Source organism: Myxine glutinosa, chromosome 10 (assembly GCF_964187855.1).
Source record: "Myxine glutinosa chromosome 10, kmMyxGlut1.1, whole genome shotgun sequence".
In the NCBI taxonomy this organism is placed as follows: Eukaryota; Metazoa; Chordata; class Myxini; order Myxiniformes; family Myxinidae; genus Myxine; species Myxine glutinosa.
In genome coordinates, this window is record NC_136270.1 from 17753329 (window position 1) to 17779603 (window position 26275).

At 46.9% G+C, this 26275-nt stretch overlaps 1 protein-coding gene and 1 long non-coding RNA gene across 3 annotated transcripts in view; both read right to left on the bottom strand.

The window, feature by feature from the left end:
* The window catches only part of LOC137434201 (protein LSM14 homolog A), a 41315-nt gene extending 29103 nt beyond the window's left edge, over nt 1-12212 (bottom strand). The window contains exons 1-5 of one of the 2 annotated variants that reach the window (XM_068126978.2): nt 12163-12212; nt 11782-11903; nt 6287-6450; nt 5937-6063; nt 3103-3231 (exon numbers count right to left, since the gene is read on the bottom strand). In XM_068126978.2, coding sequence (XP_067983079.1) covers nt 3103-3231; nt 5937-6063; nt 6287-6450; nt 11782-11902 — 541 coding nt within the window. In that variant the 5' untranslated portion in view covers nt 11903; nt 12163-12212. Of the gene's footprint in view, nt 1-3102; nt 3232-5936; nt 6064-6286; nt 6451-11781; nt 11904-12151 lie in introns of both variants that reach the window. The other variant, XM_068126977.2, reaches the window with a different exon arrangement.
* On the bottom strand, nt 8072-11421 carry LOC144893992 (uncharacterized). The gene is made up of 4 exons (XR_013624671.1): nt 10811-11421; nt 9127-10281; nt 8422-8575; nt 8072-8126 (listed from the first exon to the last, which is right to left on the bottom strand). It is a non-coding gene; the product is annotated as an uncharacterized LOC144893992 (long non-coding RNA).
* Nucleotides 12213-26275: the final 14063 nt, after the last annotated feature.

Below are 26275 nucleotides of genomic sequence, written 5' to 3' on the forward strand. Positions count from 1 at the left end.
AAACCCAGACATTGCACTGAAGTGCATTTCGTGGGTGATCAATATGATTTTGGGTTGAAGAGTCTAAAAGGGGATGAACGCCAGAGACGGGAGTCAAATACCAACTTGCCAGAGTTTGTTCCAGCGGACATCATGAAAATCCCTGATTGGAACACATTCCTGTCAAACCCTTGTAACAAGACCAATCTGCTGTCGTATCTTGCTTCACGTTGGTCCCAGGAGTCATCCTGGCCTGATGGCTTCTGCCTGGTCCTTGGGGTCAACGCCCAGGCAACTCGTGTGACGCAGACGGAACATACCAATGTTTATGAGCTGTACTGCCCTAACCACGAGGAGGCGGACACCAGAATCTTTGCTCACATTGCTAGCTGTGACAACAGCGTAGTTGTCATTCAGGCTACAGATACAGATATCATCGTCTTGTCAATGTATCATTTCCCTCGGTTGACAAGCGTTGTTGAGTTATGGGTGGAAAAGGATGATCTGTTCCTCCCCATCCATGACTTGGTGAATGAGTTGGCCAAAGCAGTTGGAAAGGACGTATTGGCACTCACAGACACACTGCTCATCTCCTACATTCTGTCAGGTTGTGATTTGGTGAGCTATCCTTTCAAACGGGGTAAGAAGAGAGCAGTGAAAGTCGCACTCCAGCATGTTCACAAACAGCCAGCGTTGTCCAATTTCATCCGACATGAATCCGGACCTTCTGCACATGATCAGGTGATAACTGAAGCACGAAGCTTCTTTTGTGATCTCTACGGAAAGCCAGGGTATTCATCCCTGGATAAGCTCCGCGCCCACTTGTTTGCATCTAGCAAACTAGATCTGCGCTCCCTTCCTCCAACAGAAGATGCTTTTCACTTCCACGTTCTCAGGAGCCTTTGTCAGATCAGCTTATACAAGCAAGCTTCACTCAGCAATCCAGTGCTTCTTTCACCTGAAGAGTATGGCAGGAGTGTGGATGGTGACAGGTTAATTCCTGTCATGAAGAGCAAGCCATCAAAGCCTTCTGCTGCGAAGTTGAAGTACTGCAAATATGAGAAGAAACCGAACTGCCTGAAGAATTGCCCTTGTGCGAAAGCTGGAGTACCATGCATCATTGCATGTGCCTGCAATGGCGACAGAGAAAAATGTGGACGGCTTCTGACTGATGACGGTGATGATGATGAGTAAATAGAGGTAATGACACTTTTCCAGACAGTATGTGGTATGACTTGTCGTTTTAAAACATGTTGAAGAGTACCGTGCAAATAGATAGTGTGAATGCCCGATTTTGGTGATTTTTTAAAAGTTATGCAAATCTAAAGTGACATACATGCCAGTAAGTTAAGTTCAGTCGGGGCATTTCTTTCCCAAAAACATCAGAGGGGTACAAACAACATATTTTGGGTGTAAAAGTTTGGCTATATTGAGCTTGAAGTAGGAAAAATGTGATTTTATTTACTAAAGGAGCTAAACTTTTAGCTTAACCCACTTTCCGTGACCTTTTGAGCTCTGCTGACCTCATGGATGGTCCAATCACGTTGAATCATGTTTCATATAAAAGCCAACTTTATAACAAAAAGAATGAGTGGTAATTTGTTGCACTCACCCCTGTATTATGGGATATATGGTCAATTGAATTTCCCCTACCCCTAAATTTCTTGCTTTTTTACAGTTCACGCCCCAAGTTAAAAAATGTCCCTACAGAATTCGCGCAATCCAAACTACCTTGCTAAAGTCACTTTTCTGGTGGCTAACACCCCCACAGACATGATCTAGGGGTCAAACATTTTATAGCAGGGGTGTCACTTCAAAATCAAATTTTGAGGTCTCGGATCCCAGACTAATACATTAGATAGGCCCATTAGTGCACCACATTAATTAATTCCCCCTCCGCCACAAGACGACAAGACTGACCGGAGGAACCAACAGTCAGCGGCCGCGCAGTACGCCATCATGGCGATGGAACATCATGCAAGGCAGGCTGAGGCCACGCCCACTTGGCACGTGATTGGTCAAGAGGGTTTTGATGGGAAGATCGCACCATGGGGTAAGAGATTGGTGAAAGGAAGGTGGAAGGAAGCGGTAGACTGATTGGCCACCGAAGGATGGAATGACACGAAGGGCAAAAAGCGCTCGGCCAATGACAGGACACCAACACGGCGAGAAGATTCGAGAAGTCGAGGGGCACCGCGCTGGTTGGGGGAGAGGAGGGCTGACGTCACGGGACGGTGAGTATAACCTCTCGCTCTTCCCTGTTGGACCTGTTCCGCTTGGACGTTGGAAAGACGGTGGGCGCCGACGGTCATCCTCACCTGGTGCCTGCGTGCAAGTGCTGTGCTGTGTGGCGTGGGACGGACTGTGCAGAAGGCCGGTGTTCGCGCCAGCAAACGGGGCCGAGTGGTTCGCGCCGACCAGAGCCACGTCAGACGGAGCTTGAACGGACCAACCCAACATACAGACTGAGATAAGCCCGACACAAACGCGCACACAGCGTTTCTTTTATTTATCCTCCCATTGTTCTGTATGTGAAGCGAGGTGTGCGGGATCCCGATTTAGGAATATTGTTTAGTTTTGATCATCGCGTTTCCCTGTCCCGATATTTATTAAATAAATCCTTTCATTATTTTCCCCTGTACATTTCACATCCGTTTTGGTTGAATTATTGATTTCAGGTTGAAGACGCCTGCGGCCGTGAAGGTAAGTCGGCATTGTTCATTCCGTCTCGCGTATGATCTGCCATCGATTGAATAAACGCCTCCATTAAAGCTCGATTCCATCCGACCGGTCTTAACTGTGCAAACCACACGACAATATCTTCCTGCCAAGATATTTATCAAAAAACGAACAACGATTAAATGTTAAGTGAAGCAATATCTAAATCTATTAATTAAACCAAACATGATTTTCTGTGTCTGTGGCCCTCTAGTACCTCAAATTAACATCCACTGTATAAACAAAAGGGTTTGTAAACAATCAACAAAAAATTTCTATCAACTGTCTTTTCCCATCAAAGTACAACTTTTAGAACTGCTAACCAACTACAGTATACATTCTGTTTCAAAATTAGCGATGTATTTAGCTTTCTCATCTAGGGCAAAAGGTTTTCAAAGAACAAACCTTGCAAAGTGAGTCGACTCTTGGGAGACAGGAGGTCGGGTGTGAAACTCGTGTCGGGGAAAAGTCCAGCACGTGACACAGGTGTGCCTCGGATCGCTGCTCCAGGTGCAAGTGATGACAGTGAACTCCCTGTTGTAACAGAACTAGTTTAAGGCGCAAAGCATCTTGGAGTCGAGAATTTTGTTTGAATGTTAGGTTCTTGTACTAGACCATGAGTGTAACGTAATAACCGAGATATGTTTCTTGGTTAAAGAGATCCGAGGAAACCCGAATGCTTTATACGTGGAGTGTGTGTAATAATTACATCAATATTGGTACCATAAAGGTAGAAATAATTATCTGAATGGAACATGGAGAAAATCAACAAAAGTAACAAAACAAAATTAGAATGAGCACGGGAATCATCCCAACTGACAGGAAGAGGCACCGTGTTGTCCCTCTCTCTGCGAAGGGGAGGGTGATCGCCCCAAGACTGCAACAACTAGCGAGGAGTAACGCTACTCTGTGCCTGGCAAGGTCTTTGGCTCAGATAATTCTTAATAGTTTGCCACCATTCTTAAAAGCTCGAGCACCAGCAACCAGAGCCGTCTGATTGTACACCAAAAGAGGTCAACGATTGACCACATCCTTGCTCTTTGGGTCCTCACCTAACGCAGGCAAGAGCTTCAGCACGGGCTGCTTGCATCCAATGTTGATCTCGCAAAAGTGTTTAACTTGGTGAATCGGGATGCCCTATGGAGGATTCTCAGTCTTTGTGGGGTGCTACCAAAGCTGGGGTGTCATAAATCTGACATCTGAACTATACTCTGGTACTGAGAGTGCTGTAGGGTATCGTGGTCACATCTGACTTTTTCCAGTTGCCACCCCATAATGTCAAAATGGAATGTTTTTACAGGAATGAAAAAAAATAAAAAATAAATATGAAATACAGAAATATATAATATACACAAGTATTCAACCCCCTGATTCAATACTCTGTTGAAGCGCCTTTGCCAGCAATTACAGCTTCAAGTCTTCTTGGGTGTGTCTATCAACTTTGCACATCTGGATTTGGGGAGTTTCTCCCATTCTTCCTTGCAGATTTTCTCAAGCTCTGTCAAGTTGGATGGAGAGCATCGGTGAACAGCCATCTTTAAGTCTTCATCTTTAAGACACGACAACCTCCAACACAACACATCACCTCTTCACTGCCACCTCAATCATCACCTCCCACATATCACATCACCACTTCACGACCACCGACTACACAACACATTACCCCTTCACTACCACCTCCCACACATCACATCACCACTTCACTACCACCTACTACCCAACACTACCACCTCTCACACAACACATTACCCCTTCTCTACCACCACCCACACAACACATTACTCCTTCACTACCACCACCCACACAACACATTACCCCTTCACTACCACCTCTCACACAACACAATACTCCTTCACTACCACCACCCACACAACACATTACCCCTTCACTACCACCACCCACACAACACATTACCCCTTCACTACCACCACCCACACAGCACATTACCCCTTCACTACCACCTCCCACACAACACATCACCCCTTAAAGATGGCTGTTCACAGATTCTCAATGGGATTCAAGTCTGGGCTTTGGCTGGGCAACTCACGGACTTTCACGTTGTTGTTCTGAAACCATTCCAGTGTTGCTTTGGCTGTATGCTTGGGATCATTGCCCTGTTGGAACATAAATCTTCGCAGCACTCAGTTATTTTGCACTCTGAAGCAGGTTCTCAAGGATTTGCCTGTATTCGGCTCCATTCATTGTTCCCTCTATGCTTACAAATCTCCCAGTCCCTGCCACTGAAAAGCATCCCCATAGCATGATGGTAGGGATGGTGTTGGATGCATGATGAGCCGTTCCCAGTTTCCACCAGATGTAGCGCTTTGCATTCAGGCCAAATAGCTCAATTTTCGTCTCGTCAGACCACAGAATCTTTTGTCTCATGCTCTCAGAGTCTTTCACACGCCTTTTTGGAAACTACAGTCGAGCTGTCATGTGGTTTTTACTCAGGAGTGGTTTTTGTCTGGCCACGCAAATAAAGCCTGGACTTGTAAAGTGCTGCAGAGACTGTAGTCCGGCAGGTTTTCCCATCTCACCCAAGGAACTCTGTAGTTCTGTCAGTCGTCATGGAGTTCTTGGGCACCTCCCTGACCAAGGTTCGTCTTGCCCGGTTGCTCAGTTTGGACAGATGGCCATCTCTAGGAAGAGTTTGGGTCATTCCATATTCTTTCCATTTTCTAATAATGGAGCTCACTGTGCTCTTGGGAACTTTCAACGCTAAAAATTGTTTTATACCCTTCCCCAGATCTACGCCTCCTCAAAATTCTATCTCACAGTTCTATGGACAGTACATTGGACTTCATGGTAGAGTTTCTGCTCTGACATGCACTGTCAACTGTGTGACCTTATATAGAATGGTGTTTATTTCTAAATCATATCCAAACAATTGGATTGACCACAGGTGGACTCCAATCAGGTTGTAGAGACGTCTCAAGGATGATCAAAGGAAATTGGATGCACCTGAGCTCAATTTGTAGTGTCATAGCAAAGGGGGTTGAATACTTAGTGACTTAAAACATTTCAGCTTTTCCTTTTTTATTATTTTGTAAAAAAATAAACAAACAATTCCACTAACATTATGGGGTATTATGTGTAGATCAGTGATAAAAAAACATCTCAATGTAATTCATTTGAAATTCAGGCTGTAACACAACAAAATGTGAAAAAGTCAATGGGTGACAATACTTTCTGAAGGCACTGGAGATGGACAAAACACAGGAACCAAACATGCAACTCACCAACTCCTAGAGGATTATAGGTTGGGGTGATGAAGGGAGCCTGTCCAAGCTGTCCATAAGGAGACATGCCAGTGAAGTTCCCATATGTGCCAGATGGCTGGAATCCAGGTGCAGAACCGAGAGACGACTATAGAGGGGAGGTTAAAGTTAAAGTGGGGTCGAGGAATGGTAGAAACAGTTCAAAATGTACATTCTACACATACAGCCCGGCTGAACACTCAAAGACTTCTGCAGCAATGAAAGACAACAGGGAGCAACAACCAAGGTAAGGTTTAGGAACACGATATCGTTTCAAATGTTTTGACTTGAACAGAAAGCTCCACTTGGATTCTATGTAGAAAAACCGGTACCTGGACAATGGCAGGGTCTTGAGGAAATGGTCGTGGGGGCTTGGGAGACTCACAAACAGTGATGTCCTTAATATCACTGCCTCGGAACACGATGTACTCGAATATCTCATCTCGAGGTGCGACCGGCCGCTCTGCTGGGCGCTCCTCCGTACCAAACGAGCGTACTGCGTGCACGGGCAGGCAAGGAAAGGGACATCGCTGAACGTCTCTACCCGAACCCAATCAAGGGCGAACCATTTGGTAGATCGTCATCAGAAAAAGTTATCAGTCCTCATCTCTTGATTGGAAAGGTGTAGTTGCTGTTGCCAAACGTTTTGGTTTTTTTTATCCAAATCAAAAGAGAAACCAGAGGGAAAAGCTCAGCAAAACAAATGCCGGAGGCGAGAGGAACTAAAGCGGCTGCACTGGGACGCAACAAGAGGAAGAAAAACGAGAGATTGTGAGGAACCAAAAAGTCCGTTTCATCTTTCATACTATCCACGTTGCTCAAGTGCGATTCGTGAAAGGTTTATAAAATAAACACCTCATGAATTCACCTCTTTCTCAAACTGTCTTCTTTGAAAATCTGTCTTCTTTATAACGGATCGATCCACTCCGATTAAAAAGCAAAATATTTAACGGTCGTCCAATGCAATTCAACATCCACTTTTCCTTCAGAATCGTTTTGGATCTCCTTCCAACTTCACTCCAAGTCCATCAATGATCCAAATTTCAGTTAAAAACAAACACAGATGCTCAAAGGCTTCCTTGAAATGAGGACCTTGTTGGTGCACAATATTCCGTTTCCATATTGTGTTTTGGAATTTTAATACCGTACTTTTAAAAACAATCTTACGACCATCTAAGCAGGAACAAATAACACTTGTTTTCCCTCATGAACATCGGAGCCACAGTATTGATGACTCACTTTGACACTGGATATTCTCATTTTATTCGGAGGAGGGCAACGATCTACAGAAAGGTAACTGCCGCTTATTTTTGAATATCAAATGTATTCATTCACAGCAACATTCACCATTAAAATAGCTCCTGAGACATATTTAAAGGATGAACGAGTCAAACTTGCTACCACAACAAATGGCTAGTGTCTACGACTACAACAACTACGATTACTGCGACGACTCCAATTGTTCCCACGATGTGGGGTCGGCGGAACAGTTTTTGACCCAAGTCTTTCACGAACCGGTTGTCTGGGCCCGGCATTCAACCGATTTAATTTGTTCAGGGTGCCAGCGATAACTCACCTCCTCATGAAAGACACCGTGGTCATCTTTAACATCCACCAACTAACGCTAACAGACGGGACAACAGGCTTAACGCTCATCCAAGGGACGGTGCACTTCCTGGTGCAATGCACCGCATGGCCTGCAAAGTACCAATGCGAGAGTTTATAGTTGGGTCAGGAATCAAACCCAGGATAGACAATTCAAAGGTAGGTGCGTGATCTCTACAGCATCCTCTCAGACCAAAACAAATGCCTGTTGTAAACGAACTATTAAAATACAGAAATAGATAATGTAATAAAATGAAATATAATGAATATACCACCCATTCACTACCACCTCAATCAACTCCCACATAACACACTACACTACACTACAACCTCCAACACAACACATCACCTCTTCACTACCACCTCAATCAACTCCCACATAACACACTACACTACACTACACTACAACCTCCAACACAACACATCACCTCTTCACTACCACCTCAATCAACTCCCACATAACACACTACACTACACTACACTACAACCTCCAACACAACACATCACCTCTTCACTACCACCTCAATCAACTCCCACATAACACACTACACTACACTACACAACAACCTCCAACACAACACATCACCTCTTCACTACCACCTCAATCAACTCCCACATAACACACTACACTACAACCTCCAACACAACACATCACCTCTTCACTACCACCTCAAACATCACCTCCCACATATCACACTACACTACAAAACAACCTCCAACACAACACATCACCTCTTCACTACCACCTCAATCACCACCTCCCACATATCACACTACACAACAACCTCCAACACAACACAACACCTCTTCACTACCACCTCAATCATCACCTCCCACATATCACACGACACTACAAAACAACCTCCAACACAACACATCACCTCTTCACTACCACCTCAATCATCACCTCCCACATATCACACTACACTACACAACAACCTCCAACACAACACAACACCTCTTCACTACCACCTCAATCATCACCTCCCACATATCACACTACACTACACAACAACCTCCAACACAACACATCACCTCTTCACTACCACCTCAATCAACTCCCACATAACACACTACACTACACTACACTACAACCTCCAACACAACACATCACCTCTTCACTACCACCTCAATCAACTCCCACATAACACACTACACTACACTACACTACAACCTCCAACACAACACATCACCTCTTCACTACCACCTCAATCAACTCCCACATAACACACTACACTACACTACACTACAACCTCCAACACAACACATCACCTCTTCACTACCACCTCAATCAACTCCCACATAACACACTACACTACACTACACAACAACCTCCAACACAACACATCACCTCTTCACTACCACCTCAATCAACTCCCACATAACACACTACACTACACTACACTACAACCTCCAACACAACACATCACCTCTTCACTACCACCTCAATCATCACCTCCCACATATCACACTACACTACAAAACAACCTCCAACACAACACATCACCTCTTCACTACCACCTCAATCAACTCCCACATAACACACTACACTACACTACACTACAACCTCCAACACAACACATCACCTCTTCACTACCACCTCAATCATCACCTCCCACATATCACACTACACTACACAACAACCTCCAACACAACACAACACCTCTTCACTACCACCTCAATCATCACCTCCCACATATCACACTACACTACAAAACAACCTCCAACACAACACATCACCTCTTCACTACCACCTCAATCATCACCTCCCACATATCACACTACACTACACAACAACCTCCAACACAACACAACACCTCTTCACTACCACCTCAATCATCACCTCCCACATATCACACTACACTACACAACAACCTCCAACACAACACATCACCTCTTCACTACCACCTCAATCATCACCTCCCACATATCACACTACACTACACAACAACCTCCAACACAACACATCACCTCTTCACTACCACCTCAATCATCAACTCCCACATATCACACTACACTACACTACAACCTCCAACACAACACATCACCTCTTCACTACCACCTCAATCATCACCTCCCACATATCACACTACACTACGCTACAACCTCCAACACAACACATCACCTCTTCACTACCACCTCAATCATCACCTCCCACATATCACACTACACTATGCTATGCTACAACCTCCAACACAACACAACACCTCTTCACTACCACCTCAATCATCAACTCCCACATATCACACTACACTACACGACAACCTCCAACACAACACATCACCTCTTCACTACCACCTCAATCATCACCTCCCACATATCACACTACACTACACTACAACCTCCAACACAACACATCACCTCTTCACTACCACCTCAATCATCACCTCCCACATATCACACTACACTACGCTACAACCTCCAACACAACACAACACCTCTTCACTACCACCTAAATCATCACCTCCCACATATCACACTACACGACGCTACAACCTCCAACACAACACAACACCTCTTCACTACCACCTCAATCATCACCTCCCACATATCACACTACACTACAACCTCCAACACAACACAACACCTCTTCACTACCACCTCAATCATCACCTCCTACATATCACACTACACTACACTACAACCTCCAACACAACACATCACCTCTTCACTACCACCTCAATCATCACCTCCCACATATCACACTACACTACAAAACAACCTCCAACACAACACATCACCTCTTCACTACCACCTCAATCATCACCTCCCACATATCACACTACACTACACATCAACCTCCAACACAACACATCACCTCTTCCCTACCACCTCAATCATCACCTCCCACATATCACACTACACTACGCTACAACCTCCAACACAACACCTCTTCACTACCACCTCAATCATCACCTCCCACATATCACACTACACTACACTACAACCTCCAACACAACACATCACCACTTCACTACCACCTCAATCATCACCTCCCACATATCACACTACACTACACAACAACCTCCAACACAACACATCATCTCTTCACTACCACCTCAATCATCACCTCCCACATATCACACTACACTACACCACAACCTCCAACACAACACAACACCTCTTCACTACCACCTCAATCATCACCTCCCACATATCACATTACACTACACTACAACCTCCAACACAACACATCACCTCTTCACTACCACCTCAATCATCACCTCCCACATATCACACTACAAAACAACCTCCAACACAACATATTACCCCTTCACTACCACCTACGACACAACACATTACTACTTCACTACCAACTACTACACAACACATCACCACTTCACTACCACCTACTACACAACACATCACCACTTCACTACCACCTACTACACAACACATCACCACTTCACTACCACCTACTACACAACACATCACCACCACCTACGACACAACACATCACTACCACCTACGACACAACACACCACTACCACCTACGACACAACACATCACTACCACCTACGACACAACACATCACTACCATCTACGACACAACACATCACATCACTACCACCGACTACACCACACATTACCACTTCACTACCACCGACTACACAACACATTACCACTTCACTACCACCGACTACACAACACATTACCACTTCACTACCACCTACGACACAACACATTAACACTTCACTACCACCAACTACACAACACATTACCACTTCACTACCACCAACTACACAACACATTACCACTTCACTACCACCAACTACACAACACATTACCCCTTCACTACCACCTCTCACACAACACATTACCCCTTCACTACCACCACCCACACAACACATTAGTCATTACCCCCTTCGGCCTTCACTACCACCTCACACAACACATTACCCTTCACTAACACCTCTCACACAACACATTACCCTTTCACTACCACCTCTCACACAACACATTACCCCTTCACTACCACATCAATCATCACCTCCTTTCCATACATTCTCAACAAAACAAAAGACCCCGGAAGATCATAACGTCGTCCATTGCAGTCGCCCATTCTCCTTCGATGTTTGCTTCAAGTGCTTTCAACAACTCATTTGTAATTCGTAGTTTCCGTTCACGAACTCGGTGACATTTCTGTGATTAACATGTCGGTAACAACAAATTATTAACTCAAACAACCAGGAAATATCGTTGCAAGGTGTGGGGTTCGCACCTTTGGCAAGAGCCACAGTCGAGTTCTCAGGGTCAATGGTGTACAAAACTCCCTCGTACCGGATCCCTGCCTTGGACACCAAGCTAATCTTACTCCCGATGTACGGCGTACTTCCACTCATTCTGTCCGTTCGATGGAAACACAGCCGAGAGACAGAAAAGGAGGTGCAAAAAGGTAACACAAGTTATCTCAGACAGAACAGGAGTGAAACTACGAAGGGAAAATAGATAGCAAGAGAGGACATAAATGGTGGAGATAATAGAGAAGGAAAGTATTCCGATTCGAAAAAATTCAAACGACGAAGCAACAGAAAAACCATACGCAAACAACAAGATAAAAAAAAAACCAGAAGGCCGTAAAGGAAACAAACGTCTGGCCTACAGCCCGCTGCCTGCTAGGCCGCGGCAAGATGGCCGCCCGCGCACTGTATTGTGGGTATTAGTTGTGGCGCGCGAAAGTGTAAATTTTAATTGCGAGGAAAAAAAAATTTTTAAAGGACACAAAGTCCAAATTACATTTACATCATGAACGTTCGCTTTTTCTCGATTTCGAAATGATTTATGAAATGTTCGTCATCCGTGGGTGTGGAGTTCCCTTAAATCGCTCCGAATGTAAGCGAAGGCACAATGGCTGGACTGGGGGGGGGGGCGGGGGGGTATTTACGAATCCGGGTTGCTGGTTCATCGTTGCTGAGAGGAGCAGCTGAGCCGCTGATGCAATTTGCCCCAAGAGCCGCGGCACACCATGTCCTACTCTTGGCGAAGGACACCGTGGGATATCTTAATTCCAGCAGACGGGACGCCAATCTAATTTATCGTCGATCCGAAGTTCGACCATCAACTGATCAAAGAATTCATAATTAGGAAAAAAAATTATTGGGATCCATCCGTTCGTCCATCCGAGGATTCATTGGAAAACACCGACGAAACATAATAATTGTTCAGAAAAAATAATCGCACGAGTGTCTGAAGGAAGAGATTCAGTTTGGCATTTTTAATATGAAATAGGCAAAGCCTAGAAAAGAACAAAACCCATAAGAATTACCCTTTCGATCCTATTAGAATTACCCTTTGGAAATAATTAGACTTTAGAATATTATTTATTATTACACTTTAGAAGTTTATTTATTATTATGAAGCACGCGGTACGACGCGCGTGACTTGCTACCAAGGAGGAAGCGGACAACGCGGTGAGTTTATAGTTCTTTATTCCAAAGAGGTCACTGTAGCACTGGCGGCTGGCGCGCCCGGTGTATATCCTGAGGCCACGCCTACCCCTCGGGCGTGGCCGCCGCCCACTTGGTGCACGGAATGATGTCACCACGCCAGTGGGCTTTCGTGTCCGCCACACGCGCCCCCCCAGAATTCCCGCGCACCTGGAGGGCCAGTTTGCGGGGCAAACGGATGACCCGGCCGAAGCGCCCTCTGGCGACCAGCGGCGTCCGGGGTGCAGGGATGCCAGGTGGGATGCCCCCGGCGGGATGGGTGCCCGGGGGGTGGCGTGCCTGCAGGGCTGGGCGGTGCCGGGGGTCCGCCCGCAGGGGGGCGGCCCCGACGCGGGGGCCCGCCCGCAGGGGGGCGGCCCCGACACGGTGGCCCGCCCGCAGGGGGGCGTCCCCGACACGGGGGCCGAGCCACCGGCGGTGGGTGGTCCACGTCGAGGTGGGCCGGCTTGAGGCGGTCTATGGAGACCCGGTCAGGAGTGCCGCCGATGTCCAGGGTGAAATGTTTCACCCCGGTCTCCAGCACGCGGAAAGGCCCCTCGTACGGGGGCCGCAGTGGTGTCCGGTGGGCGTCGTGCCGGACGAAGACGTACTCCGCGGTGCGAAGCTCCGGGGCGACGTGTGTAGGAGGGTGCCCGTGGTGCGCCGTCGGCACCGGGGCGAACCCCCGGGTGGTCTCCTGCAGCGCAGAACGCTCCTGCGCCGCGGACCAAGGTGCCGTGGGGTTGGGGAGGAACTCGCCCGGCACCCGCAGCGGTTGTCCAAAGACCAATTCCGCCGCGGATGCGCGCAGGTCCTCCTTGGGCGCCGTCCGGAGGCCCAGCAGGACCCAGGGGAACCTGTCGACCCAGCCGCCGTCGCGGAGGGTGGCCCGGAGCGCGGCCTTCAACGAGCGGTGGAATCGCTCGCACAGGCCGTTGGCCTGGGGGTGGTAGGCCGTGGTTCGGTGCAGCTGGACCCCGAGCCCCCGCGCGACCGCGGCCCAGAGCTCCGAGGTGAACTGGGGGCCGCGGTCGGACGAGATGTCCGAGGGGGCGCCGAACCGGGCGACCCAGGTGGCAATGAACGCCTGCGCAACGTCTGCCGCCGTCGTCGCCGCCAACGGCACGGCCTCCGGCCACCGGGTGGTGCGGTCCACCATGGTGAGGACATGGGTGAAACCCCGCGAGGGCACCAGGTCCACGTGAACGTGGTCGAACCGACGTTCCGGCACCGTAAACGGGGCCAAGGGGGCCTGGGTGTGTCGGTGCACCTTTGCGGGCTGGCACGCGAGGCACGTCCTGGCCCAGCCGCGGACGGCCTTCCGGAGGCCATGCCAGACAAACTTGTCGGCGACCAACCGCTGGGAGGCCCTCGTGCCCGGGTGGGACAGGCAGTGGATGGCGTCAAAAACCTGGCGCTGCCAGCCTGCGGGCACGATGGGGCGAGGCCGCCCGAGGGAGACGTCACAAACGAGGGCCGTGCCCGCGCCGTCGAAGGGCACCTCGGTGACGCGGAGGCCCGTGACGGCGGTCCGCAGGGCCTGGACCCTGGGGTCGGCGGCCCGGTCCGCTGCCATCCGGGCATAGTCGATGCCAAGGTGGACTGCGTGGGCGACGGCCCGGGAAAGGCAATCGGCCACCGGGTTGTCCTTTCCCGTGACGTGCCGGATGTCCGTCGTGTACTCGGACACGGCCGCGAGGTGACGCTGTTGCCGGGCCGACCACGGCTCGGCGACCTTGCCCATCGCGAAAACCAGCGGCTTGTGGTCGACGAAGGCCGTGAACGCACGGCCCTCGCGCAGATGGCGGAAGTGCCTGACCGCCAGGTGAAGCCCAAGCAACTCGCGGTCGAAGGTGCTGTAACGGCGTTCGGGCGGGCGAAGCTGCCGGCTGAAGAACGCCAGCGGTTGCCAAGCTCCATGCACCCATTGCTCGTACACCGCGCCCACCGCGTAGTCCGAGGCGTCGGAGGTGAGGGCGATCGGTGCATCGAGCGCCGGGTGCGCGAGCATGGTGGCGTTGGCCAAGGCGAGCTTCGCGCCCGAGAACGCCGCGTCCATCTGCTCGGTCCAGGTAACGTCACCTTTGCCCGGCTTCCCTCGAAGGGCCTCGTGTAAGGGGCGCAGGAGCTGGGCGATGCGGGGCAGGAACCGATGGTAAAAGTTTACCATGCCCAGGAACTCCTGGAGCCCCTTGATCGTGTGGGGCGCGGGAACCCCTTCACCGCCTCCACCTTGGCCAGTAGGGGGACGGCCCCGTGCCTGGTGACGCGGTGCCCCAAAAAGTCGATTTCAGCAACACCGAACCGGCACTTGGCGGGGTTTACGATCAGGCCGTGCTCGCCCAGACGTTCGAAGAGCGTGCGGAGATGGTGTAGGTGCTCTTCGCGGGACGCGCTGGCGACGAGGATGTCGTCCAGGTAGACGTACAAAAAATCCAAGCCGCGCAAGACGCTGTCCATGAGGCGCTGGAACGCCTGAGCCGCATTTTTCAAACCGAAGGGCATCCGAAGAAATTCGAAAAGCCCGAATGGTGTGATGACAGCCGTCTTCGGGATGTCCTCCGGCCTGACAGGGACCTGATGGTAGCCGCGCATGAGGTCCACCTTTGAAAAGAAGGACATATTCGCCAAGCGGGCGGAAAAGTCCTGAATGTGGGGGACGGGGTAGCGGTCGGGGGTGGTGGCGTCGTTTAGGCGCCGGTAGTCCCCGCACGGTCTTCATCCCCCGCCGGGCTTGGGCACGATGTTGAGCGGGGACGCCCATGCACGATGCCGAGCCGCTCCAGCGTAGCGAACTCCGCTTTAGCTACGGCGAGCTTCGTCGGCTCGAGGCGGACTTGTGCTGGCAGCTGGCATCGAAACAATGCCCGGAATAGGGCGTTCGGGGTTTCGTCGCCCATGAGCGCCAGCATATGGTCCATACGGACCGACGGTCGCGTGTCCCCGATCTCGGGGAGGCCCAAGAGGCGATCGGCCCGTGCGTCCACCGTAAGGCTGAACGTGGCGAGGAGGAGACGCTTGACCGCCTCGTACTTGCCGTCGGCAGGTGGATTCCTTAGGACCGATACGACGCGGTTGGCCGTGCCGGGCCCGAGGGCGGAGGCCACGTGGCAGTACATCGTCTCGTCCACCGTGATGCCTCGAAGTCGGAACTGGGTTTCCGCCTGCAGGAACCAAACTTCGGCTTGTGATTCCCAAAATACGTGGAGCTTGATGGAGACCGCGTTGGTAGCCATTGTTGCGGCGGTTTCGGGGAGTCAGCGACGGCTGACTCGAATGTCGGAGGTCACCAATGAAGCACGCGGTACTACGCGCGTGACTTGCTACCAAGGAGGAAGCGGCCAACGCGAGTTCTTTATTCCAAAGAGGTCACTGTAGCACTGGCGCGCTCCGGGCTGCGCGCCCGGTGTATATCCTGAGGCCACGCCTACCCCTAGGGCGTGGCCGCCACCCACGCGTGAGTGAGCACCACATCACGATTTGAGCACCGACCTTGCACATATTCCATCACCTCCTCCTGTATTTCTCTCTTAGTTTTTGTCCGAATGATGTCACCACGCCAGTGGGCTTTCGTGTCCACCACAATTACACTTTAGAATATTATTACACTTTAGAAGTTTATTTATTATTACACTTTAGAATATTATTACACTTTAGAAGTTTATTTATTATTACACTTTAGAATATTATTACACTTTAGAAGTTGATTTATAATTACTCTTTAGAATATTATTACACTTTAGAAGTTTATTTATTATTTCACTTTAGAATATTATTACACTTTAGAAGTTTATTTATTATTACACTTTGGAATATTATTTATTATTACACTTTAGAATATTATTATTTATTATTACACTTTAGAATATTATTACACTTTAGAAGTTTATTTATTATTACACTTTAGAATATTATTACACTTTAGAAGTTTATTTATTATTACACTTTAGAATATTATTACACTTTAGAAGTTTATTTATTATTACACTTTAGAATATTATTACACTTTAGAAGTTTATTTATTATTACACTTTAGAATATTATTACACTTTAGAAGTTTATTTATTATTACACTTTAGAATATCATTACACTTTAGATGTTTATTTATTATTACACTTTAGAATATTATTACACTTAGGAAGTTTATTCATTATTACACTTTAGAATATTATTACACTTTAGAAGTTTATTTATTATTACACTTTAGAATATTACTACACTTTAGAAGTTTATTTTTTATTACACTTTAGAATATTATTACACTTTAGAAGTTTATTTATTATTACACTTTAGAATATTATTACACTTTAGAAGTTTATTTATTATTACACTTTAGAATATTATTAGTTATTACACTTCAGAAGTTTATTTATTATTACACTTTAGAATATTATAACACTTTAGAAGTTTATTTATTATTACACTTCAGAATATTATTACACTTTAGAAGTTTATTTATTATTACACTTTAGATGTTTATTTATTATTACACTTTAGAATACTAGGGCATGCCCGTACTATATCTATATCTAAAATTATATCCCCCCCCTCTATTTACATGAAATGGTTTGGTCCAAAGCGAACGGCTTGCGAGTACGGTGACAATCCCCCCCCCCCCTCTATTTACATGAAATGGTTTGGTCCATTCGCAAAGCCAAAGCGAACGGCAGTTACGAATCGCAGTTACGATGAATCGCAAAGTAGTTTTAATTAGTTTTAAAACATAGTTTAACGCCAACATAGTTTGCCAACGTGAAATAAATGAATACGCTCTCAAATGTGCCGTCCGAGGCAGAGTCTGTTCGGCACGTTCGGCACACGTGATAGCTTGCTGCTCTCTGATTGGTTGAATCGTTTTTTGGACATAGCTCGGTAACTACTTGTCCGATTAATATGAAACCTTGAAAAGGCACATCCTCGGGTCCCCAGCAATATACCTGGCAAGTTTCAAGTATATCGGACCGGTAGTTGTCGAGAAACAGCGGTCGCATACACACACACACACACACACAGACAGAGATTAGTGGAATTATAGATAGATTATTACACTTTAGAAGTTTATTTATAATTACACTTTCGAATATTATTACACTTTAGAAGTTTATTTATTATTACACTTTAGAATATTATTACACTTTAGAAGTTTATTTATTATTACACTTTGGAATATTATTTATTATTACACTTTAGAATATTATTTATTATTACACTTTAGAATACTATTACACTTTAGAAGTTTATTTATTATTACACTTTAGAATATTATTACACTTTAGAAGTTTATTTATTATTACACTTTAGAATATTATTACACTTTAGAAGTTTATTTATTATTACACTTTAGAATATTATTACACTTTAGAAGTTTATTTATTATTACACTTTAGAATATTATTACACTTTAGAAGTTTATTTATTATTACACTTTAGAATATTATTACACTTTAGATGTTTATTTATTATTACACTTTAGAATATTATTACACTTAGGAAGTTTATTCATTATTACACTTTAGAATATTATTACACTTTAGAAGTTTTTTTTTTTTTTTTTGTTTTTTTTTTTTTTGTATACAAGATCGAGGCTCGTGAAAGAGCGAACATTAATCACACAGAAAGACAAACCGACACATAAAACATATAACATCGGGAGCGGTAGACAAGATGGGGAGAGAGGGGGAAGGACACAAACACAACATTTGAGAGCAGGGACCGAGAGACATGGAGACATCGAGAGATCTGAGAGAGGGCGAGGGCTTTGGGGGGGGGGGGCATGGGAAGGGGGCGGTGGGAGAGGTATAAAACATATGGACACTGCCAGGACTTCCAGGAAAGAAGTTGGAATTTCAAACAAGGTGGATCTGGGGTGAATTAGCGGGGGTAGAAAAGATCAAGGTTTTGGATGGGGGAAGATAAGAGATGGTGGTGAACAGCTGTTTTAAAGACCTGGAGGGAGGAGTGGGATTGAAGGGAGTGAGGGAGTTTGTTCCAGAGGCGGGAGAAAAGAGGAATGAAAGAGTGAAGGTGAGCAGAGAGCCGAGATTTCGGCAGTTTAACCATCAGAGGGTTCCTGGCAGATCTTGTGCGACCTGTAGGAATATTTGGGGGACAGAGCACAGAGAGAGCTGGGGGTGCAAGGCCGGAGAGGAGTCGGTAGAAGACAGAAAGACCACCTACCTGCCTGCGGTGAGTGAGTGAACGGCCCTCAGAGATAGCTTCATCGCGGGAGATTCCAATAATTCTGAAAGCTTTGGTTTCAACAGCGTGAAGCCGAGCTAGGTGTGAGGCAGGAGCACCGGCCCATAGGGGAGAACAGTATTCCATTGAGCTGCGGATGAAAGCCTTGTATGTGGTGAGGAGCTCAGGTGTGCTGAGGAAGGACTTCGCACGACGGAGGATGCCCAGTCGGCGACTGGCTTTGGAGGCCAGCTTGGAAATGTGGTTTTCCCAAGAAAGATCATGGCAGATCGTGAGACCCAAAATCTTGAGCGACAGAACTTCTTGGAGAGGATTGTTGAGAAAGTAGATGGGAGGGTTGTCCAGTCGATCTTTTCGGAGAGACATAGTAAGAGTGTGAGATTTGTCAGGATTGAAAGACATGTTCCACTTGTTTGACCAGTCTGTGATTTTGTCCAGGTCTTCAGAGAGTGAGGAGGCAGCAGACTGCCGATCTGAGGGAAGAGGAATGGAGCGGCAGAGAGTGGAGTCATCAGCAAAGAGATAGAGAGGATTTTCGAGAGAGTCAGAGAGATCATTGATGAAGACCAGAAAAAGCACGGGGCCCAGAACACTGCCTTGGGGAACTCCAGCCTGAACAGGAAGAGGAGATGAGAGAAACCCATTCAGGGCCACACGTTGACGACGACTAGAGAGGAAGTCCGCCAGCCATGCGTGGAGATTTCCATGGATACCAAAGGAGGAGAGTTTGGTGAGCAGAGCGGGGTGCCAGACCGTGTCGAAGGCACGTGATATGTCGAGGGAGACAGCTCTAATTTCCTGTTTGGCATTGAGGACCTCCATCCATTGTTGAGACAGCAGAAGCAGCATGTCCAGAGTAGAGTGACCTGGTCTGAAACCAAATTGATGATCAGAGATCAAGCCATTGGAGAAGAGGAAAGATTTCATATCCGAAGCAATGATGGATTCCATGACTTTGCTGATAATTGGGAGAAGGCTGATTGGTCTGTAGTTGCTAGGATCTGTTTTTGCACCTTTTTTGTGCAAAGCGGTGATGTTGGCTGATTTCCAAGCAGATGGCAGTTGACCTTGAGCAAAAGAGAGGGTGAAGAGAACAGAGAGAGGATGAGATAGAGCAGCAGAGCAGGATTTTAGGACCCGTGGGCTGATGCCGTCGGGTCCAGTTGCAGAATCAGAGTCGAGGGTTGACAGAAATTTTCCACCTTGTCAGGAGGAAAGGACACGGAGTCCAGGAGCAGCAGGGTACGACTGGGTATGGTGGGTACAGAGAGGGATGGGTTTGGGACACAAGATTTAGAGGCAAACACAGAGTTGAGGCATTCAGCTTTTTCACGTGCGGAGTCAGCTGACTTTATTTATTATTTATTATTACACTTTAGAATACTAGGGCATGCCCGTACTATATATATAGGGCATGCCCGTACTATATATATATCTAAAATTATATCCCCCCCCTCTATTTACATGAAATGGTTTGGTCCAAAGCGAACGGCTTGCGAGTACGGTGACAATCCCCCCCCTCTATTTACATGAAATGGTTTGGTCCAAAGCGAACGGCTTGCGAGTACGGTGACAATCCCCCCCCTCTATTTACATGAAATGGTTTGGTCCAAAGCGAACGGCTTGCGGAGTTTGGTAAAGAAATCGCCATAGCGTGCACAAACTTAGTTTTAAAACATAGTTTAACGCCAACATAGTTTGCCAACGTGAAATAAATGAATACGCTCTCAAATGTGCCGTCCGAGGCAGAGTCTGTTCGCCACGTTCGGCACACGTGATAGCTCGCTGCTCTCTGATTGGTTGAATCGTTTTTTGGACATAGCTCGGTAACTACTTGTCCGATTAATTTCAAACCTTGAAAAGGCACATCCTCGGGTCCCCAGCAATATACCTGGCAAGTTTAAAGTATATCGGACCCGTGGTTGTCGAGAAACAGCGGTCACAGACAAACATACAAACATACAAACATACAAACATACAAACATACAAACATACACACAGAGATTACTGGAATTATAGATAGATTACTACACTTTAGAAGTTTATTTATTATTACACTTTAGAATATTATTACACTTTAGAAGTTTATTTATTATTACACTTTAGAATATTATTAGTTATTACACTTTAGAAGTTTATTTATTATTACACTTTAGAATATTATTACACTTTAGAAGTTTATTTATTATTACACTTTAGAATATTATTACACTTTAGATGTTTATTTATTATTACACTTTAGAATATTATTACACTTTAGAAGTTTATTTATTATTACATTTTCGAATATTATTACACTTTAGAAGTTTATTTATTATTACACTTTAGAATATTATTACACTTTAGAAGTTTATTTATTATTACACTTTAGAATATTATTTATTATTACACTTTCGAATATTATTACACTTTAGAAGTTTATTTATTATTACACTTTAGAATATTATTACACTTTAGAAGTTTATTTATTATTACACTTTAGAATATTATTAGTTATTACACTTTAGAAGTTTATTTATTATTACACTTTAGAATATTATTACACTTTAGAAGTTTATTTATTATTACACTTTAGAATATTATTACACTTTAGATGTTTATTTATTATTACACTTTAGAATATTATTACACTTTAGAAGTTTATTTATTATTACATTTTCGAATATTATTACACTTTAGAAGTTTATTTATTATTACACTTTAGAATATTATTACACTTTAGAAGTTTATTTATTATTACACTTTAGAATATTATTTATTATTACACTTTCGAATATTATTACACTTTAGAAGTTTATTTATTATTACACTTTAGAATATTATTACACTTTAGAAGTTTATTTATTATTACACTTTAGAATATTGTTGCGGAAATGAGGATTGAGTTTTTTGATTGTGTTGTATTGTATTGTAAATTGTTATGAATTATTGCTTATTCTGAGCCCTCCTTGCTCCAGTGTGTATAAAGGTCAAAGGGCGTTCCGGTAGTTAATTCCATGAAGCATACATTGAAGGACACTATAATACCCTTATTCAGTAGTTTATTTCCTTATTCTGTGTATTAGGTTAAGGCTTTGTCTTCCATTAAAATGTCACTCCATTGCACCAAGTGAAATAAGATAGATTCCCTTCATTCTTCATTCCCATTCCCAAAACCTCCATTTCCCCTTTTGTCATGGCCAAGCCTCGATTGCCAATATTACATCCCCTCCAAAACCACCATTGAACATGTGCTTGGGTCGGGGAAGAAAGGCGTGCCCGCCCGTCGTCATCAAGAGCGGAGCCAGAGGGTTGCGCGACCAACCAGGGCCGAGGTGAGCACACCAATGGGCGTGTCCTGAAGGCCGGTGGCTTGATCGCCGGAGGCGTTATAAAAGCGCACGCGCAAGGTACTGCGAGAGAAGATCCAGATGAGCTTTGAAGAGAGAGAGGTTTAAGGTCAATTACAAGCAGTTGCGCCAGAGACGACAGACGCGTCCTGAGGTGAGCCAGAGAAGCAGCATTGACTCCACCAGGCAGCTTCAACCAGTTACCCCGTGGGAGCCAGATAGCGGTGGCATCGGTGGCCGTCGAGGTCCAGCCGACGTCCCATGCGGGATCAAGACCGAATCATCTGCCCCAGCTGAACCTTCCCAATCCTCCTTCCAGCATTCATTCCTGCCATTCCATCCTTCTTGTGTACGTGAGTTTGTTCTGTTTGTTCTGTCCTAGGTATTTAATTAAGTTTGTATAAGCTAGTATTTTCACTGTGTCACCTGCTTTTTCCATGTTCCCTGTATATAACTTTGACTGCTCCTTTTGCTTGTGTGTGTAAATAATAAATCCCGTTACTCTTCTGTACGTCTTCTTCTTCCTCTTTACATTCGGTCACTTTAGAGGTTTCCAAATTGAATATCTGTGGCGCGATCCGGCCAACGTTCGGGAATCGGGTTTAGTCGGGGAAAACTGTTCGGCCGCGGTGCCTCCGCTCGGCAAACAACATCCTTATCCGCAGACCGTAACAATTGGTAGTCAGGAGTTGGGATTCGAACCTGGGACTAAATGTATTTAGCCCAAATTTTGGGACACCAATTGTACTATTGGCCGTAACAATTGGTGTCGGGAGCGGGAACGGACCCGAAGCGCGCTTAACGCGCTCAAAATTACGAGCTGCCAAAATTTGTGTTGTTTTAAAGAAAAACCCGAATTTTGAAATCGCGCCATGGCTGGTCAAGGCGACGGGATGTCGGTGGGAGAGATAGATGGGGTGGAATCGACCCAGGACCTCGGGGAAATGTATGTGGAGGAAAGAGAGGAGGAGAACATTGGCAATGTGGTTGAGGAGGTATCAGGCGCACAAAATGGCGCTCTCGCGCACGTGGTTGAGGGGGCCACGGCCGCGGAACCAATGGGCATGGTCCAAATGCAAGCCTTCATGGCCCAATTCATGGTGGAAATGCAGAAAGAAAACGACAGTATGGAACGAATGGAAAACAGAATGAGGGCTGATAGTGAGCGATTAGAGGGCCAAATGGGGGCAATGAGGGACGAAAGGAGGGCTAACAGTGAGCGATTGGGAAACCAAATTGAAGCAATAACGAACGGAATGAGGGCCGATAAGGAGGAAATGGAGCAGAGGGACAGAGACTGCAGGTTGGGCGAAAGGGTCCCAGGGGTGCACGACGAGGTAACGCGGGTCGAGAAGCGCTGGTTGAGCGAAGTGGAGGAAAGCGTGGGTAAAATGACGGGGGTAGAAATCGCGACACGGGGTATGGAGCAGCCGGCGACCGCTGAGGTAGAAGAGAGGGTTTTATTAAAGCCAGCGGTCGTCGAGGGGAATAAAGACAAAGCAGTAGTGGGTACAATTAAAATTGAAGAGACGACGGAGGTAGCCCGGGAATTGCAGGGAGAAATGGAATATGTGCAAGGTCGGTGCTCAAATCGTGATGTTGTGCTCACTAACCAAATAAAGAGTTTGCAGGTGGCGAAGGAGGTGCGGAGACGAGGTGCCGAGGTGAGTGGCGATATACGTGGAAATGTATATGATGTGAGGGGAGCTTCAGTCGGCTTGGGGGTTGATTTGGATCCGGGTGTTCGTGAGAGGCCGTTGGTGAAGTGTGCGACAGGTACGGTGTGCGAAGGAAGAGGTGTGCGAGAATGTCCGACCATGAGGTGTGTGAGGAAAAAGTGCGCGCCGAGGGGTGAGTGTGCTGTCAAGAGTGAGTCGGTCGTAGCGCGTGTGCGAGGGAGCACATGGAAGCGCGTAGTGGGGAGTGTTACAGAGGATGTAACGAGAGAGTGTACACCTGTGGTGAGTGTTACGGAGGGAGTAACGAGAGAGTGTGCGCAAGAGGATGCGCGAGAAAGGTGTGCAACGGACAGGTGCATGAGGAAAGAGTGCGCTGTCGAGAGTAAGGGAGAATGCACACCTGTGGTGAGAGTTACGAAGGGTGTAACGGGAGAGTGTGCACAAGAGGATGTGCGAGAAAGGTGTGTAACGGACGGGTGCATGAGGAAAGAGTGCGCTGTCAAAAGTAGGGGTGAGTGCGTGACCGAGTGTGGTGGTGAGAGTAGTGAGAGTGACACGGAGCGTGAGTTGGTTGTGGCAGGTGAGAGAGGATGTACACCTGGAATGGAAGGATGCACACCTGGAATGGTAGAGCGTGTGTGGGAATGCACGCTGGAATTGGTAGTGAGGCACGTGGTTGGGTGTGCGAGTGAGAGCACACCTGTTATTGTCACAGAGGAGGTGACCGAGGAGGGGGCGCGAAGAGGTGTGTTGGTGAGGTGTGCGAACGACGAGTGTGTGCCAAGGTGTGCGGTGGTCAGGTGTGTGACCAAGTCTGTGAGCGAAAGAACGAGTGCAATGACGAAGTATGCGGGGTGTACGGGCGGCGTTGGAGCACCGAGCTCGGTGAGGGTGAAAGGGGTAGCGTATGCGTGTGAGCATGCAGGTGAAGCATCGACGGTAACCGGGTTAGCGGTTAGAACGACATTTAGCCGAATCGGGCCCTCGGTGCGCGCCGAGCAGCTTCGCGTGCCGCGAGGACCAGCGGGGATCCGAACCACGGCGGTTTCGAAAGAACCGCCGTACGCGATCCACGCTGGGCGTCGCTCGGAACGGCCGCGTCCGTGCTCCACTAGGCGGAGCGGGCAGCCCGATAGGAAGGGTCGTCATGGCGACCCCCTTTTGTTGAGGCGTTCCGGCAGGTCGAGATCGGGCCATTGGATGGCTCTGTGCCGAGGTGGTGCGTGGGATCTCGGCCCGGGTAAGCATCCTTCCCTTCACCGAGTGCCGGACGTATCCAGCCGCTGGCACCAAGCAACCCGCATTCATTGCTCGGCTTTACGAAGCCGAGCTTTAGAAGTGAATTGGCGCACCGAGAGGCACTAGTGAGAAGACTGATGACGAGGATAGTGTTTTGTCCCCGAAATTAGAAAAACAAAATTTGATGATTGGCAAAGGATTGGCAGTAATGATTGGCAGATGATGGGTAGTGATTGGCAAATTTTTGATTTGTTGAATTTGGACGAGCAAAATTTATAGTGGGAGATGCCCGATGTGGTGGGATGGCAACTCTGTCATCCCTCACAGCGGGGGCAAAGGAGCACTAGATTTATGGGGTTTATGGCAGTGAAAACTAGCCCGGGTGGGTTAGGATATCGTGTGTAGGGATCTAGAAAAGATTGACAATAGGTAACGTTAAGATTAGTTAGTGACAATGATACCTGTAGTGGGGACGCAGGTAGGTTAGAGTGGATGATAATGACGTGGTATGTGCTTAGTTTAAAGGGAAGACGGGGAGCACTAAGTTAGCAGGGCAACAGGTAGATTAGATGATGCCGTGTGAGTGTTGGAAGTGTATTCAGAAGTGTATTGTGAAAAGTGTGTGAGGAACAGGTGTGATTGCACAGGTGTGCAACTGAACAGGTGTGTGGAGCAGTGTATGAGTGAGAGAAGGTGATTGTGCGTTGTGTTGACCAAATGGTCCAGGAAGGAAGGAGGGTGCAGGTGGCACCAGGTAAGATTGCACAGGTGTGCAACAACAGGTGTATGGAGATTTGTAGTGTGGAATACATGGAGTGTGGAATATATGGAGTAATGGAATGGA